The 19,063-nt window shown below is 41.1% G+C and overlaps 1 protein-coding gene across 1 annotated transcript in view; it reads right to left on the bottom strand.

Annotated features, from left to right (window-relative positions):
- The window catches only part of DNAH5 (dynein axonemal heavy chain 5), a 324,549-nt gene that overhangs the window by 228,990 nt on the left and 76,496 nt on the right, over nucleotides 1-19,063 (bottom strand). The window contains exons 4-12 of the mRNA XM_043887792.1: nucleotides 16,649-16,809; nucleotides 15,062-15,283; nucleotides 11,885-12,022; nucleotides 10,936-11,112; nucleotides 9,293-9,406; nucleotides 8,517-8,624; nucleotides 5,935-6,057; nucleotides 3,934-4,149; nucleotides 462-569 (exon numbers count right to left, since the gene is read on the bottom strand). Of these exons, the coding sequence (XP_043743727.1) occupies nucleotides 462-569; nucleotides 3,934-4,149; nucleotides 5,935-6,057; nucleotides 8,517-8,624; nucleotides 9,293-9,406; nucleotides 10,936-11,112; nucleotides 11,885-12,022; nucleotides 15,062-15,283; nucleotides 16,649-16,809 (1,367 nt within the window). The remainder of the gene's footprint in view (nucleotides 1-461; nucleotides 570-3,933; nucleotides 4,150-5,934; nucleotides 6,058-8,516; nucleotides 8,625-9,292; nucleotides 9,407-10,935; nucleotides 11,113-11,884; nucleotides 12,023-15,061; nucleotides 15,284-16,648; nucleotides 16,810-19,063) is intronic.

Here is a 19,063-nt window from a genome sequence, read left to right as displayed (position 1 = left end):
CCAAGAGGGGTCAAGGTACTGAGTCAGCCCTGGTACCACTGTTTCAAGGCCAGCTAGACTCCTGCTTTTGGGATCCGCCAAACATCGCTGACCATTTGCTCAAGCTATCATTGGTCATAATCACTGCTATAAAGTAACAAACAAATGGAAATGAATTTCTATATTCTAATAACTACATTTCAACAGAGGATAGCAGTTAATTTTCTAAGATCTAAAATGAAATACATGCAGAAATCTGTGATTACAGCTTGTTATCCAAAGCTGTATTTATAACCCTTTAATCCATGAGAAAGAACCTTCAATTATTCATCTGAAATCATAAAATGCAGGCCAAGCTCGCTATCGGTCACCTCCGTGATGAAGATGCCTCTTCCTTCTGAATGGGTAATGATTAGCAGCAAGACACAGAATGGAAAAAGTAAACACCAGACTGTCAACAGGAATTTTATTATACAACCTACATGAAGGTCATTAATCTGCTTGCAAAACTCTTCATAATCCTGCTCGAATTCCATTTTCCGCTGGTCTAAGAAATTATACTCCTTTTTCTTTATGGTGGCAACAACACCCTGAAATAGTAGGAAACAAATAAGACAATATTTCAATGTTCTTGCATTATTTACATAAATATGACCTTTAAATTTAGAGCCTGTGCAATCATCCCCCAAAAATCAACTTAAGAGGAGCCATATATCTTTAATTATTCTCGTTGCATCATGCATATTATAGGTAGTACAATGTTGCCTGGTGCATTCAGAGAAACCACTTGGAAGCATTTTCATGGGACTTTATGTATTTCTGAAGAAAAATTTTAAATAAATAAAAACCACATCTGAAAAGTAGATGTTCTGTCTAAAAATTTCTTACAAATTACATCGGAAATAATAAAAAAAAGAAGCTTAAAGTAGAATTTGCTAAAATATTTTTCATTAAAAAGTTTGTCTTCTCAGAAAATAGACTTTAACAGAATGCAAACAACTTAGGAAGAATGCAATTATATTATAGTAGCTACAGGTGAAAAACTACCTTCCAAGCTTCAAATGTCCTAAATAAAATATCAAACCACAATCTACCATTTAAAGAATCTCTAGAATTAATTGCTTCCTCCTGCCCTGCAAAGCTGCAGTCTGTGACTTTAAGAGTACAAATTAGGTAACTCATCTTCTTGAAAATACTATTATCTGAAGTTTTGTTTACTCTGAATAATGAGCTCTAATGCTCTGTGATCATTCTTAACCAGGTACTAAGCCATTCTCAAAGTCAGGTGCCCACACTGTTGACAGAGGCATATAATTTTTATGAAGAATGTTGGACCAGCTTCCACAAACGCCTCTTCAAAGCCATTTCCATTTAAACATTAACTCAAACCTCTCAATAGACAAAAGTGCCTAAGTTGCATAAATTCCTGAATCAAGTTTACTACTGTATAGACAATTTATAACTGTATAATCAAGTTTACAATTGCATATACTGTTGTATATACATACAATTGTATGTACATATATATGCACACAGTAGTACTATATATATAGCACATATATATAGCACACTAAGTACTATATAGTACATATACAGCACACTAAGTACTATATGTAGTACTTAGTCACCTAGTCATGTCTGACTCTTTACTACCCCATGGACTGCAGCCCACCAGGCTCCTCTGTCCATGGGGATTCTGCCATGCCCTCCTCCAGGGGACAAGCCCAACCCAGGGATCAAACCCAGGTCTCCCACATTGTAGGTGGATTCTTTACCGACTGAGCCACCAGGAAAGCCCCAAAGATACAGGCTGCAGCTTGGTGGTGGTGGTTTAGCCGCTAAGTCATGTCTGACTCTTGTGACCCCATGCCCTGTAGCCTGCCAGGCTCCTTTCCCCATGGGATTCTCCAGGTAAGAATAATGGAGTCGGTTGCCATTTCCTTCTCCAATATATGTATACAATTGCATGTGTATACATATACATACATATACATATACATGTGTATACATATACATACATATACATACACACATACATGTGTATACATATACATATACAATTACATATATAATTGTATACATTAAATATATGTATGCAATTGCACATGTGCTATTACATGGAAATACCAGTATTCTTGCCTGAAGAATTCCTTGGACAGAGGAGCCTAGTGGGCTACAGTCCACAGGATCACAAAGAGTTGGACACAACTAAGCGCAGCATGCAATTTTATACATATACACACAATTATATATAATACAACTATATATATATGTAATGATACCCATCATGTTATAGGAAATGTATAAAAGAAGCATGGAAAAGCTATATTCCTACATGTTCAGGTGGTATTTTAAAGGATTTGGGGCCCTTAGAAAATTCTACTCTATAAATGGATTTAATGGTCCACTTAAAAATACTGAGTAAATAAGCTGATCAACCATGACCTTTAAACCATCTAATCAAACTCAACCTACTAAATCATTTACTTGTCAGATATTTATTGCACACCCATTATATGCCAGTAAACTTTGCAGATACAGGAATGAACAGAACAAAGAAACATTCCCACCCTCAGGAGCTTTTATATCTTCAGTGGGGGAAAGGGAGATCTAGGTTTATCACAAAAAATGAACAGGATAGATTCAGACAGTGATAAGTAACATGACATAGAGTAAGGTAAAACAGAGATCAAGGAAAACTTAACTGAGAGGGTATTTAATCAAGATCTGGAGGCCAAGGAGGAAAGAATCATGTGATGATTCGGAGGCAGAACTTTCCAGAAGAAAGGCTCTGCAAGCCCGAAGGTGGACTGAGGTGGCCTGTCCCATGTCCGGAGAACACCGAATGAGGAGACTAGGAGCAGGGGAGGCGGCCAGCAGGGTGGACAGGACCCTGAAGCCATACAAGGAGCCTCAGGGTCATTTCCATGGGCCACAGTTTTGAGCTTCTTCCATTGGTTGTAACATACAAAAATCTTACCTTACACTTTCACAAACCACCTACATTTTATCTCAATACATTCTGATACATCCACTTGAGATTCTGAAAGCAATTTTTCTTCCCAGTATTTTTATCAGATTAGAATAGCCTTTATCTGCATTTGGCTGTACAGTTCAACTTCTCCTTCAAAAATAAACTTTGAAATATGCTCCAAAGTTATTTTTTCATTAAGAATGAAAACTAATTAGATTCCAAACTGAAAAATAAATGGATATAGTCCATCTCTGTCGTGCACAACTGTCAGTTTCAAAGAATAGATTATCCACCTTGAAGATTACATACAGCTCAGCGAAAATATTTCCTGGTAGATAGAAAAGGTTTTTCTTTTTCCCCCTGAATCTGATATACTCAGGAAACAAAAAGATTCCTTATACTGACCTAAACTGTTAGAGGAGAAAAATCAGTGAGTGACAGTAATTTATATGATCCTTTTCAAATTCAAGGACAAAAAGAAAAACTAAGGTTTAGTGTCAGTGACCCCAAACAAGAAAAAACTGACTATATTCATTATTAAATTCATGTTAAAATTCATGTTAAAAACATGAATCCATATAAAATGCTTAACTGCAGATATAATCAGATATCATTCAGAATTCAGTGTCAAGTAGAGCCTAACACAGTATATGCTTGATTAAATATTTCTTACATGAATAAATGAAATAATAAGTTATATTTAAACATTTTTCTTGTGCTACTAATGAAAACGCTTTTACTAATGATGATTAATTTTAGACTATTGGGAAGTCATTCTTATAATCACATACCTGAAAAGAATATATTAGCACCATTGCACAATTCTCAAATAAATTTAACTGCTTTATTGTTTAAGGGCCATAAGCTTATCTTTTGCACTAGAGACTATAATCTGAAGCATTCTAAATAGTCATTTGCATAAAAACATGAAAATTTTATTCATGGATAAGAGTAGCAAATTGAGTTTTGAAGTACAGTACCTGGTATTTACTGATCATGTTTTCCAGCCCTTCAATTTTAGAATCTTGCAGGACTGAGTATATCTTGAAGGTTGTAAAGATATCCATTATCTTGGCAAGACGTCTGTGGAAAGTTTCAAATTTCCCAAAAATATACATCTCACTGAATTCAAATTGTTTTTCACTTGGATCTTGTTTAAGCTTTTGTTTTGTCTTGTGAAAGCAGTGCTGGTATTCCTTAAAATTAAAAACCAAAATACAAGAAAGGGAACACAACAAAGACATCAGCCTTATTCTCTTAAGTGAAGGTGATAGCAAATTTAGGGTGGAATTACAAAATCTTTCCATTTCATACCTCTGTAGTCACTCACTCATCAGCCTGGGATGTAATCTTTTCCTGGCCCCCAACCTAGCAAACTCCTAATTTTTTTTTTTTTTTTTTTTTTTTTTTGCCATGAGGCATGCAGAACTTCTCCAACCAGGGATTGAACCTGTGCCCCCTGCATTAGAAGCTCGGAGTCTTAACCACTGGACCACCAGGGAAGTCCAAACTCCTAACTATTCATAATATATCTCAAAGATGCAAGCCTTTCCACCTGGGTCTCACTGTGTTAGGAGAAGCCTAACTCTTCATTTAGCTCCCTGTTTGTCTATAAGAAGCTTAAGGAAACAACTTCATCTTTGTATCTCTAGTACTTAGTGTGGTGTTGGGACATAGCAAGTCCCCTAAAGGGTAAAGTAAGTGAATAAATGTGGGGGGCTGATTTACTAGCATTCAACTTTTCTTAACAGTGAAAGATTACCATTCTTTTTAGCAACCACTAATATGATAACTGGGGGCCCAGTTATCATACTACCCCCCATACTACCCTGGCACTAGTGGTAAAGAACCTGCCTGCCAATGCAACAGCCATAAGAGACTCGTGTTCGATCCCTGGGTCGAGAAGATGCCCTGAAGGAGGGCATGGCAACCCACTCTAGCATTTTTGCTTAGAGAATCCTATGGACACAGGAACCTGGCGGGCTACAGTCCATAGGGACGCAAAGTTGGACACAACTGAAGCAACTTCATATGCAACCACACGATATGATAACTGATAGATTATTTAATGGGTGGGACTTTCACAGTGGTCCAGGGGTTAAGAATCTGTCTGGCAATGCAGGACACAAGTTCGATCCCTGGTAGGGGAACTAGGATCCCACATGTCTTGGAGCAACTAAGTCTGCACGTCGCAACTAGAGAGTCTGTATACAGCAAGAAAATATCCCACACGATGTAATGAAGATACCCCATGCTACAACTAAAACGTGACACAGCCAGATAAATAAATACTTTTTTTAAAAAGGTATATTGGGTAGAAGATGGCGGAGGAATAGGACGGGGAGACCACTTTCTCTCCTACAAATTCATCAAAAGAATAATTGAACGCAGAGCAAACTTCACAAAACAACTTCTGATCGCTAGCTGAGGTCATCGGGTGCCCAGAAAAGCAATGCATTGTCTTTGAAAGGAGGTAGGACAAAATATAAAAGATAAAAAGAGAGACAAAAGAGCTAAGGACGGAGATCCGTCGTGGGAAGGGAGTCTTAATAGAGGAAGTTTCCAAACACCAGGAAACCCTCGCACTGGCGGATCTGGGGGAAGTTTTTGAATCTCGGAGGGCAACCTGACTGGGAGGGGAACAATAAATAAAACCCACAGATTAAGTGCCTAAAAGCAACTCCCAGCAGAAAAGTACCCCGGATGCCCGCATCTGCCACCAGCAAGTGGGGGTGGAACGGAGAGGAGCGGGCGGCATTGCTTAGGGTAAGGACCAGGCCTGAGTGCCCTGAGGACAATCGGAGGGAGCTTTTGTGAGTTACCAACTTAAACTGTGGGATAGCAAGAGAGAGAGAGAGATAATTAACCGTCCTGAACACACTGCCGGCCATTCGCAGAACAAAGGGACCGAGCAAGTCCAGAGAAAAAACAATGTAAAAATAATTTTAAAATTCTAAATATATTATTAAGTTGACTGTTACCTGCTTAAGTTTAATTGCAGATAGTATTTTTTCCACAACAACATCCTGTGGCTGGCTCCAGATTGAAGCAGTTCCGTTGTTGGTAATATAGGCTTTACATGCAGATATCATCTGATTGGTCACCTGGAATTTTTCAATGAAATGATGTCAAGTACAGTAAGCAGCCGTCAAGCATAAACTGGGTTAGAGGGTCCTCAGCTCTTCTAACCTCTCCGAATATGACATCTGTGAATAAATCTTTGGGTTTATGTTTTTCCTTCACAACTATGATCAAGCACTAACTATTTTTTTCCAGCTTTACTGAGGTATAATTGACAAACAAAAACTGTATATGCTTAAGGTTTACAAGTGATGCTTGGTATACATATTCATAACAGAATGATTAGCACAATCAAGTATTAACACATCCAACACCTCACATAATTACTATTTGTATGCGTGTGTGTTGAGAAAACTTAAGATCTGCTCTTTAGCAATTTTCAACTAAATAACACAGTACTAAACATAGTCACCAAGCTGTACATGGGGGCTTCCCTGCTAGCTCAGTTGGTAAAGAATCCGCCTGCAATGCAGGAGACCCCAGTTCGATTCCTGGTCCAGGAAGATCCCCTGGAGAAGGGATAGGCTACCCACTCCAGTATTCTTGGGCTTCCCTTGTGACTCAGCTGATAAAGAACCTGACTGCAATGTGAGAGACCTGGGCTCAATCCCTGTGTTGGGAAGATCCCCTGGAGAAGGAAACAGCTGCCTACTGAAGTTTTCTGGCCTGGAGAATTCCATGGACTGTATAGTCCATAGGGTCACAAAAAGTCAGACTTGACTGAGCAACTTTCACTTTCACTTTCAAGCTGTACATTAGACCCCAGAACTCGGTCATCTTACAACTTTAAGCTTGCAGCCTTTGACCAACATCTTCCCATTTTCCACACTCTCCCAGCCCCTGGCAACCACCATTCCACTCTCTGCTTCTAATCAACCTTTTTAAGTTCTACACATCTCTTTTCAAAATGATTCGTAAAATCGCAGAGTTGGAGGTCTACAGAAAATCAACAATTCAGACCATTATGTTAATGCAGGATGAACATCTTAACCAACGAAGAAAGGATTCACTTCCCTACCTAAAAGCTATCAAGAGCTTTCTTAGTCTTCTTCAGCAGCCTTCTCTAAAATCTAACTCACAGTTTCCAAGTGCCATGAAAAGAACTGTCCACCCTGATCATTTCATGACACCATGATCTGTAGCAGAAATGTCAAAAGCAGAAGACAATAGAAAAAAAGAGTAAATATAAAGTATGTAAAGCCAACGCTTTATCCCTTTAAACCTAAAAAAAAACTTTGGAATTCTACTGGGGATTTTTTAATTAATTAAAAGGAAAATGGGATGACTGTACTGTACATATGCCTGGGATTGCAGTGCAAAGGTTAGGTGAAACATGACTGGGCATGTGTTGATCGTGGGTAATCTGGGTGATACATACAAGGGGATCCAGTATACAATTATATTTCCTTTTGTACCTGCTGCAAATTTTTCACAATGAAAGGTTTTCAAAAATGAGAGAAATGGTGCTTTCACAGTTATGTTCTAAAACAAGCCTTGCAAATAAAATGCATGAAACCTGGACATGCATGGTCACACAAATTGACTTTTGAGTCTTCTACTCGGGGAATACCCCTCCTGACTCCAACGTAACATTAAAGTATGAGGAGGATGGAAAAGGGTCTTGTGGGTTCCCCTCCTTTCTACCCAAATATGAGAGCAGATGAGATGGTTGGATGGCATCACCGACTCAATGGACATGAGTCTGAGTAAACTCCAGGAGTTGGTGATGGACAGGGAAGCCTGGCGTGCTGCAGTCCATGGGGTCACAGAGTCGGACATGACTGAGTAACTGAACTGAACTGAACTGAACACAGTCCTGAGGAGTGGGAAATGCCTCTATTTTAATACAACATTTAAAATTTTCACCTTGGTAATGAAAAAATCATTTCCTTCTTAGAGACTGTTCAAAAATGGGAAAAGCAACAATGTTCACCATAAACACTTATGAGTCAGGACATAAGGTTTAAACATCATTATGGTTTCTGGCAGAATCATTATAATTGCTTTATGGATTACTGGAACATTGCAGTGGCTTTTATTACCATGATTACTGTTCTAATAACACCAAGTAAACAACCGTGGCGTGAAATAAATTCGGAACAGCAGCACATAAAATATGAAACTGAAGATAGCCAGTTATATATAGCTTTTCTTAATTAAAATTTACCCAATAGGAAGAAATCATGTGCTAAATAACATAGGGAAAGAAATTCTAAAAAGAATATTTTTCCATTTTTTATTACATAAATAATATAATATCTTTTACAATTATTACTTTGGAAAATAATGCTTTATGATTTGCCAAAATCAGCTTCCCATGTATGTTTAATTCTATTTCTACCAAGAGATTAAGACTTTTTGGTAAATTGTAGGATACACAGACATTGGATTGTACCATTGTGGTAATTTCTAATTATAAAAAACAAAATTAACCATTGACAAGGAAATCTAAGTGAACATGGACTCTAGGCTAGGCTCTTACCTTTACAAACAGAGATGTGATCTTCTCAGAGGTGTTATAGTAATGAGAGATACTGTAGATCATTTTAATTGCATTTACAAGAGTAGGAATAGCATCAATCATGGATATCTGGAAGATAGCACAAAACTTTTCAGGGAAACATATCAAAGTCAGCAAAATCCTAACAGGGTAATCACTCTGTCCTCATTAGAATAAAACTTAGGTAAAAGACTTTTATTTAAATTTTAAAATATTATCTAACATGTTCTATAAATATAACACATTGAGGGGTAATTTCATCTTAATTATTTAGCTATATTCAGTTAATCACATTTTGTCTCAATGCAAGAAACATTAACATTCTGTTAAGGTCAAGGAGGTTGTGTTAACAGTTAATTTTATAATAAATAAAACTAGGCACATCCGAAAGTTAAAAGATTTTTTTAAAAAATCAGCCAATAATTCTTCCCACCACGGTTTGAATGTAGTCTAGGATGTCAATTGCAATATTTAATGGGAAATGGAATATACAATAAATTTTTTAACAATATAATATATATCTCAGAAAACATCAGAAAAATATACATATTTATGTAGAAAGAGATACATAGAAATAGACATGTATATGGATGTATATATGTATGCATATAGATGCACATATAATTTTCTTGAGAATAAAAAGAGGTTTCTAAGACTTTTCCAACAAACTGTAATATTCATGAACCAAAATTCCACACTCATTTCAGCTAGCATAAAAGGGTCATGAGTAGACTAAAGAGGTAGAAATCTCAACTCACAGGGTCACTACTGTACAAGGGGTCACAGCACTTCTCAAGTGTATACAAATACTTAACATTGTCCTTTGCTTCATTAGCCGCATCAGTGATTCGAATATCCGTCTCCCGCCATGTCTAAGCACAATACAGGAAGGAAATTTTAGTGCAATGATTAATAGAGAAAATTCCAACTAATGACTGCATAAATGTCATCACACGTCCCAGGGGTCCAACTTTCAGTCTGTCCTGTGCCTCTTACATAGAACTCAGTCCAGAGGGGTGAGGGGCCCTGCCACGCTGGAGAGCAATTAAAATTTTTCGACTAAATGTTTAAAGGTGTCTCTTCCAAGCCTTCACTCATGAAATCTAGTCAATAACTAGGACAGAGCATCGGGGGCGGGGGCAGCACTTTCATTTTCACCTACACTGTCTTCTCCGCAGCCTGCTGAATCCATTTTGCACCTCACTCTGACATTTTCTATGACCAAGAACTGAAGGAAGCCTCCAGCCAACAGACAGCAAGGAACTGAATCCCACATGGGCAACCTGGAGGAAGATCCTCCCCCACCCAGGCCTTCAGATGAGCCAATATCCTGACAACAACCTTAAGAGATCTCCAGTCAGATGATCCCAGCTAAGCTGCACCGAGGGCTTCCCAAGTGGCTCAGCGGTAAAGACTCCGCTTGCCAATGCAGGAGATGCAGGTTCAACCCCTGGGTCGGGAAGACTCCCTGGAGAAGGAAATGGCAATTTGCTCCAGTATTCTTGCCTGGGAAATCCCATGGACAGAGGAGCCTGGTGGGCAGCAGTCCATGGGGTGGCATAAGAGTTGGACACAACTCAGTGACTACAGTCAGTCAATCAGTCAGTTCAGTGGCTCAGTCGTGTCCGGCTCTTTGCGACCCCATGAATCGCAGCACGCCAGGCCTCCCTGTCCATCACCAACTCCCGGAGCTTACTCAAACTCATGCCCATCGAGTCGGTGATGCAGTGACTACAAGCTGCACCTGAACCCCTGACCCGCAGACTGTGAGATAATATTTATTGTTTCAGGTGGTGAAGTTTTGGAGTAATTTGTTACACAGGGATATAAAACAAATACACCAGTTCTAAAAAAAAAAAAATTAGAAGAGTTTAAGCCTTCATTATTACTACTCCTTGTTGGTCTGAATTCATAATATATAATCATGTTATTATGTTACATATTAATGACTTACAATGTCCTCTAGTAATACAGATACATACGTGTGTGTGCACATGTGTTCATCACTAAGTTGTGTCCAACTGTTTGTGACCCCTATGGACTGTAGACCACCAGGCTCCTCTGTCCATGTGATTCTCCAGGTAAGAATACTGGAGTGGGTAGCCATTCCCTTCTCTAGGGGGATCTTCCCCACCCAGAGATCAAATTCAGGTCTCCTGCATTGGGGATGGAATCTTTACCATCTGAGCCACCAGGGAAGCCCATACATACATGTATACCAGCCAATAAATACCTTTCATTCAAAGGCTATTTCTATAGTTTGTAAAATTACAAAAGGGTGGTATCATTTAATCTTAAAGTTACTTTTTCATTAAGGTAGAATATCATTTTTCTGTTCCTAATTACTCTATGACATGCGTATAAAGAACTTCCATTCCCGCTTCATAAAGCAAAAGGTGACCTTCAGAAGTTTCGACTTGGCAGCAGCAAGCACTGCCAATACAGCCTTCACATCCGGGCTCTTCAGTTGATCCAAAAGGTAGTTAAATTTAGACAGTCTTTTTTTCCAGTACTCCAGCTCTGCTCGAGGCCCAAGGTCATCTGCCTCCTTCCGCAGCTGGTTGTTTTCAGCAAGGACCTGTGAATGCACAGGAGAACCATGAGCCAGTGACTCAGCTGGAGATTTAAAAGTTACACATAAGCAAAATATAAGGAAATAAGTAAATTCTGCTATCTGAGTTATGATACATTTTTATTCATTTGCCTGCTTCGAATGACAACCTTTTACTAACCTGAGATGTATCCATTTTTTAAATTTTAACAAAAATTTGGTTTACTCATTCTAAGTGAAAACTACTTGTTTAAGGAGCTTTCATAAACTTTTGGAGAATCTGATCTCAGAAACTTTCTTTGGCTTATTCACTTAGAACCTCGGAGAAATACAACCTTGCAAAGTCCTCACACCTTCAGTTGGTTCATTTCCATTATGCTTCCTTACTGATGTAACACCCAGCTTTCACTTTTCTGAAAATATTTTTTTAAAGATTAAGTCTCGAGCTTTGTCTTGGAAGACCCATTGAATTAGAAAGTTTCCTATAGTGCAGGCATTCTCTCCAAAGTAACTACATCTTGAGGGAAAAAACTGGCCAACTGCAGGCTTTTAGGTAGATAAGTATATAAAGTCATTTACTGTCATCTCCTAGAATTCTTATTATCTCTTCTTAACTAATGATGATAAATTAACATTGCAATGAACCTTTCATCTTTTTTAGGGACTTGCAGCAAAATACTTAGACAGATGGGACTGGGATGTGGTCTAACCTTCTTCTACTGGCTGGTTCAGTCACATGGCATGTGAACTAGTCAATGTTCAGAGAGCTAGTTTCTGATGTTTGATTTCTGAAAATTACCTGTTCTGTTTGTTTGATCCATACTTTCATACAACCTTCTATTTTTTCCATAGTCTCAGGGTTATTAGCTAGAGTCAAGAAGTCTATGGGTTCCTTCAATGTTTTCAGTTCAAATACATCACACTTTTGAAGGTTCACCTAATTACAATGAAAGTTAAAGAATAAGATGATGTTACTTTACACACTACACACACACATACACACACACTCTTTCGGTTGATCCAGAAGGATCTTAAGGAGATTCTAACTGCCCTGCTCCCCGGGGAAATGCTCATGAAATCAGTGTGGGAATCCTCCTTAGGCATTGAGCACACCAGTAAAGCTGATTGGTCCGAATTAAAATTTGGGGTCAAAAAAATAGAAGAGTGAGCTAGAGACAGACAGACACAATATCACAGAACTCGGGAATTGATAGAGAACTTAGAAATTAGAGTCAACTCATGAAACCAACGAAAATGGGGACCTTCAAAAAATGACTGAGGGGAGGGTAATCTATAATCTATCACATTCTTTTTTGAAACTAACCAGAGGGAAAGACTCTCATGTCCCTGTCCAGAAACAAACAAACAAAAAAAAAAAACCCTTATAGTTAGCAAGTTCAATGGCAAATACACAGATTCATTTGGGGATGGAGGGGTGAAGAGGGGTAGGAAAGAAGGTGTGTTTGACTTTGACTTAACAGAGAAAGCTAAGGGGACTTCCCTGGCAGTCTAGTGGTTAAGAATCCATGCTTCCACTACAGGGGAGCTGGGTTTGGCCCCTGGTTGGGGACCTGCCACATGCAGGCACAGCCAAAAAAAGAAGAAAAGAAACCCACGGTTTTTTTAACTCCTCTCATAATTCAGTGGGTAAAGAATCCACTTGCAATGCAGGAGACCCCGGTTCAATTCCTGGGTCAGAAGATCCACTGGAGAAGGGATAGGCTACCCACTCCACTATTTTGGGGCTTCCCCTGTGGCTCAACTGGTAAAGAAGCAGTGAAGTTGCTCTGTTGTGTCCGACTCTTTGCAATCCCATGGATTGTAGCCTACAAGGCTCCTCCATCCAAGGAATTTTCCAGGCAAGAGTACTGGAGTGGGTTGCCAATATGCCTGCAATGCAGGAGACCTGGGTTTGATCCCTGGGTTGGGAAGACCCCCTGGAGAAGGGAAAGGCTATGCACTCCAGTATTCTGGCCTGGAGAATTCCATGGACTGTATAGTCCATGGGGTCACAAAGAGTCGGACACGACTGAGCAACTTTCACTTTCAACCCAAAAGCCTGGAGAAGGCAATGGCAACCCATTCCAATACTCTTCCCTGGAGAATCCCATGGACAGAGGAGCCTGACGGGCTATAGTCCAGAGGGTCACAAAGAGTTGGACACAACTGAAGCGACTTAGTATGCACACACATGATCCAGAAGTACCTCAGTATTTGATAAGGACATCTTCCTCCTGGGAAAGGTGCAGCTAGCCCTATAAGCCTCTAAATTCAGATTTCAGCAGCACCCCCCCAACACTGCACCTTCCACCTGCAGGTGGAAGGTCTGTTCCTAGACCTGGCCTTGGTTTTATGGGGGAGGCTTCTGCGTTTCATGAAGTGGCACCGCCTCCCTCCTCCACTTTTTTTAATACCTCTACCATAATATGAAATGGAACCCTGGGAAAGCAGTACTCTTTTCAGGAGAAGAACTATTGAATTTGGTTCAACTTGCATTTAGGCGGCCTGCATCATAGTCAACTGCGAATATAACTCAAATGTTCGCTGGAACCATCTCCCCGTGTCTGGCTATCATTTACTCAACTCCCTCATCCTACATCATTTAGAGAGCCTACTGTCTGCCTCCCTGCCAACATCCCGATAGGTCCCAAAGGGTCTCAGTATTCCCTGGAGAGCAGTGAGCACTACCTTGTCATTGGTCTCACGGGATCCATTTCTGTGTCTCCCTCTCATGCCTGATCTGGGCTGTCATCTGTCATGGTTTTGCATTCACCATGCAAAAGCATCTGCCCCACCTTCTACCCCGAGGCAGCACTAACACAGGCTCACTGTAGGCGGCACAAATATTATCAACGCCAAATCCCACAAAGGCCAAACTTATTCTTTGTGTGCGTGCGTGCGTGTGTGTGTGTGTGTGTGTGTGTGTGTGTGGTTGTGCTGGGTCTTCGTTGTGACACGCAGGCTTCTGTAGTTGCAGCACGTAGGCTTAGGTGTAGTATATGGGAGCTGAGTCCCCTGACAGCGGGACTTCACCAATGGCTCAGACAGTAAAGGATCTGCCTACAATGAAGGAGACCTGGGTTCCATATCTGGGTCAGGAAGATCCTCCAGAGAAAGAAATGGCTACCCACTCCAGTATCCTTCCGCCTTATTATGTCTTTAAAAATCAAGTAGTCTCTGCTTCACTGATGGCTCAGACAGTAAAGAATCCATCTGCCAATACAAGAGACCCATGTTCGATCCCTAGGTCTGGAAGATCCCCTGGAGAAGGAAAAGGCAACCCACTCCAGTATTCTTGCCTGGAGAATTCCATGGACAGAGGAGCCTGGCGGGCTAAAGTCCATGGGGCTGTAAAGAGTCAGACATGACTAAGTGATTAACACTTTCAGTTCCTGACAAGGGATTGAACCCAGGCCCCCTGCATTTGGCACATGGAGTCTTATCCACTGGACCACCAGGAAAGTCCCTGTCAAACTTACTCTTAACGGCCCTTTTGATCACTGGCTGGACCACAGGACCCAACCCACTGTCTTCAGATATATCCATTCCTCTCTCCTCCTGCCTCTTCAAAATTTCCTCCCATCCCTGCCATCATCACCCCCCAACCTCCCCCACTACCACCCCAAAAACACATACCACACTCTGGCTCCAAATTTCTCCTTCTAAGTTGCAAAGCAATACCAGAAGCACTTCATACTCTTCTTGCAGTCCAACATCTGACATGACAGAGTAATGTGGAGAGTTCTCCACCATGGCCAATGTTTCTAAAGAACCCACAAAGCACTCATTGCTCCAAATGACAGGAATTTAAATCTAGTCACCACCACATCTTCAGGGGACAATAAAGCACGCACAATATATTTTCAAGATTTGCAAAGTAGTGGAATCAAGACCCTCTAAGAGAAGTTTTACACACCTAGGTGTTGATTTGTTCACCATCAGATATTTTTTGAAGGAATAACACAGTCATTCTTACCTTCTCCTTCAAACTTTCCTGCGCGCTGGCCAGGATGCTCACGAAGCCTTCCAGGGAGCCCAGGAACTCCTGCTGAAGGCTGGAGGCTTCTGGAAGGCCCTTGAGCTCACCCCAGCCATGGCTCGTGGCTCTGAGAGCAGGAATGAAGATGTCAGACAGCAAACGTCTCATGCTGTTGAGCAGACCCCCGTCTGCGGTGTCAAGCATGTTGAAGCTCACCTCCTGCAAATCAATAGGGAAAAACCTTTATCGTAAAAAGTATCTTCAACTGCAACCTAGCTACTGTCATTCGTAAATGAAGACCTGCCAAATGAGTAAAGCAGGGGCTTCCCTGGTGGTCCAGTGGCTAAGACTCCACGCTCCCAACACAGGGGGCCCAAGTTTGATCCCCAGTCAGAGAACTAGATCCCACATGCCACAACTAAGACCCGGTGCAGCCAAATAAATAAATGTGCCCTTCTGTGCTTAATCACTCAGTCATGTTTGACTCTCTGTGACCCCAGGGACTGTAGCCCGCCAGGCTCCTCTGTCCATGGGATTTCTCAGGCAAGAATACTGGAGTGAGTTGCCATTTTCTCCCTGAGGAGATCTTCCTGACCCAGGGATTGAACCTGGGTCTCCTGTCAATTCAGTAAATTATTATTCTGACCCCTAGTTAAGACATAAGCTTTATACTAAATTGCAATCATTGAAATAAAAGCATGAAATAAATAGGACACCAGATGTTTACCAGTTAATTTGCTGCAAGCAGACAAGGCCCCCATTGAGGGCAGAGGAGACTTGTACAGATGCTCTTTATTCTACACAAAAAAATAAAGTTACACAGTTGACCCTTGAGCAATGTGGGAGCTATGTGCACCCACTCTCCATGCAATCAGAAAATCCAAGTATAACATATACTTGGACCTCCGTATCCGAACTTCCTTATCCCTGGTTCCGCATCCTCAGATTTAGCCATGGACCATACAATACTGTAGTATTTCTAACAAAAAAATATCCATGTATAAACCAGCCTGAGCAGCTCGAACTTGTGCTGTTCAAGGGTATATCTGCTTTAATAAATCTTAATTTAAATGTATGAAATTTGCCATTAAATTAATGATGTACAAGAAATTCTTTTTTAATATTCATTTATTTATTTGACTGCACTGAGTCTTAGCTGTGGCACTCAGGATTTCAAGTTGTGGCTTGCCAATTCTTAATTATGGCATGTGGGATCTAGTTCCCTGACCAGGGATTGAACCTGGGCCCACTGCAGGGGGAGTATGGTGTTTAAGCCACTGGACCATCAGGGAAGTTCCAGGAAATTCTTTATAAAAGAAAAAAACTCCCTGTTTTACATGCACACAGATACATACAATATTATCTCAATGTTCAGTAATAAACTGAATATTAATTCCTCTTATTCAACAGATTTAAAGGAACTGTCCTCTTAACTGCTTGCTTTAAGTGCATTTAAAATATTTCTGTGAAAGCAGTTTTAAATATTTAACGAATACAGTGGTAGTCTTCATGGGAAGGTATCTTGGGGGTAGAGTTTTTGTGATCTTTGGTAATTCGGAATAAAGGATTGCTGCAGCCTCTTACCCGATGGATGTTCTCAGGGGTGATGGCTCTGGCAGGGTTGGTCCTGATGAAGAACACACACACCCCAGTAAGAGCAACGTCTTTTCCCTCGGTCACGAACACCTTGGGTTTTTTCATCTTTCCAGAAACAGAATTTACTCCTCCTGGAGAGCCAAGTTGCCCTACAAATGCAAAGGATTTTAGTCCCACAAATGCTATACTATGTCCACATGGTCACCTCTTAGAATGAGGCTTCCTTGTTAAAATATTGTCATGTTGACTCATCCTGGTGCCCTACAAGCTCCACCCCTTGGACCACCTCTAGCCTGAACCCTAAAGGAACCTCAAAGGATCTGCTTTATATAGTGATCATTTTGTGACAGACAAAAATACCGAATCTCTGCATTGCATACCTGAAACTAATCTAATATTGTAAACCAATTATACTTCAATAAAAAATAAAGAATAAAAAGTAAATAGAAGAATCTGCTTCATTCCAGACCACAAGTTCACTTCAAAATTGGTGCTCCAGGGAAAAACAGAAATGGAAGAAATAGGAATTAGAGAGTTCAGTCCAGAGCAAATTCTTGCTAGAGCTGCAAGTCATCCTTCATGGGGCCAGTGAGAAAGGGTAAGGGAGGAGACAGCATCTATTGGCATATGTCGTGTGTCAGGGCCTCTGCTCAGTACCATGCATGCGGGCTAAGTCACTTCAGTCCATGTCTGAGTCTTTGCCACTCCATGGACCATAGCCCGCCAGGCTCCTCTCTCCATGGGATTTGCCAGGCAAGAATACTGGAGTGGGTTGCCATGCCATGATCTTCCTGACCCAGGGATCAAACCCACGGCTCTTATGTCTCCTACATTAGCAGGCGGGTTCTTCACCACTAGCACCACCTGGGAAGCCCCGGTTGGTACCATGTCTACATTTTCAAAACTGCTTGCAGCCCTGAGGACAGCTGTGACCCGCCTCAAGTCACACACCAAGAGAGCCAAGATCCAAACCCAGTTCTGACTACAGAACCTCTACGTCCTGTTGTTCTGGTCCAGCTGGCCCTTCAGATCACCGGAGTCAGAAAGGCGCAGGGGAGGCAGGACAGCAAAGTGATGGCTGATGTGGGCTCCACAGTCAGTCTCCCGGGGTTTCCACCTCTGGCTGCACGTCCTAGCCATTGGCCTGGAGCAAGTTAACTTCATCTTTCTGTTCCTCTGACCTCTCATCTGAGCAAGGCCCAGAGAATTCCAGGTCAGCTTGCTCACGACAGGTGCCAGCCAAGTAAAAACTTTGCTGCTCCCTCTTCCCTCTTATCTCTGCCCTGACACACTCAGAAACTGTGGTTAACAGGATGTGGGTAGGGGGTGGAAGGGTGAGTTCAAGGAGAACAGGAGACCATCTGCTCCTCTCCCACTGTAGATACTGACCCTCAGAGGCCTCTGCTGCAAGGGTTGGTGAGATGAAAGGCAAAGGGGAGGGCCAAGAGTGGAGATTTAACTTTAGATCAACTAGTTTTGATCAACTAGATATTTTTACTTTCTGAATTGAGGCTGTGTTTCTAAGTGGAAGCAACCATGGGAACTTTTATTCTTTTTTTTTAATTGGCTTATAGTTGCTTTACAATGATGTGTTGGTTTTTGTTGTACAATGAAGTGAATCAGTTATATGCATACATATGCCGCCTCCCTCTTGAGCCTCCCTGCCACCCACCCACCCCCCCATCCCACCCCTCTAGGTCATCACAGACCACCTAGCTGAGCTCCCTGTGCTAGACGGCGGGTTCCCACCAGCTGTCTATTCCTGGCAGTGCCTATAGGTCAGTCCCAGTCTCCCAGTTCACCCTTCCCCTCCCCATGTCCATGGGTCCATCCCTACATCTGCGTCTCTATTCCTGCCCTGAAAATAGGTTAACCTGTACCATTTTTCCAGATTCCACATATATGCGTTAATATGTATTTGTCTTTCTCTTTCTGGCTTACTTCACTCTGTATTTTTATCCAAAAATATCCAGCAAAGTTCATAGGGTTGTCTGAATTGCAATTTAAGTTCAGAAGAAAAGCTGCTCCTCCTGAAAAGGTTTCAAGGGAGAGCGGGAAACAAAAACAAGCTTGCACTTCTGTTTTCATCCCCTGAGCCCTCTGTGTTCGATGTAAGGTTGACACAAAGGCCAGCTTCACCCCGTGCATAGTTCATGGGTAAACCTAACACTCACTCAGTTAACTTAACTGAGCGTATGCTTTGCAATCTGGGACAGGACTCAGAATTTCTGTCTTGTTTTGATTTTTTTTATTCAAAATACAATGCCCTTTCTGACCACAAAATATAAAACAGATAATTTGGGGGAAATGCCAGTCACTTATGCATGCACAATTTCCTTAGTTTTTAAACAAAAAAGCATGGTCATATTCTATGCCAGGAGCAACAACTATCTTCTCTTTCAT

This window comes from Cervus elaphus, chromosome 25 (assembly GCF_910594005.1).
Source record: "Cervus elaphus chromosome 25, mCerEla1.1, whole genome shotgun sequence".
Taxonomy (NCBI): domain Eukaryota; kingdom Metazoa; phylum Chordata; class Mammalia; order Artiodactyla; family Cervidae; genus Cervus; species Cervus elaphus.
This window is presented reverse-complemented; position numbering and strand designations above follow the sequence as displayed.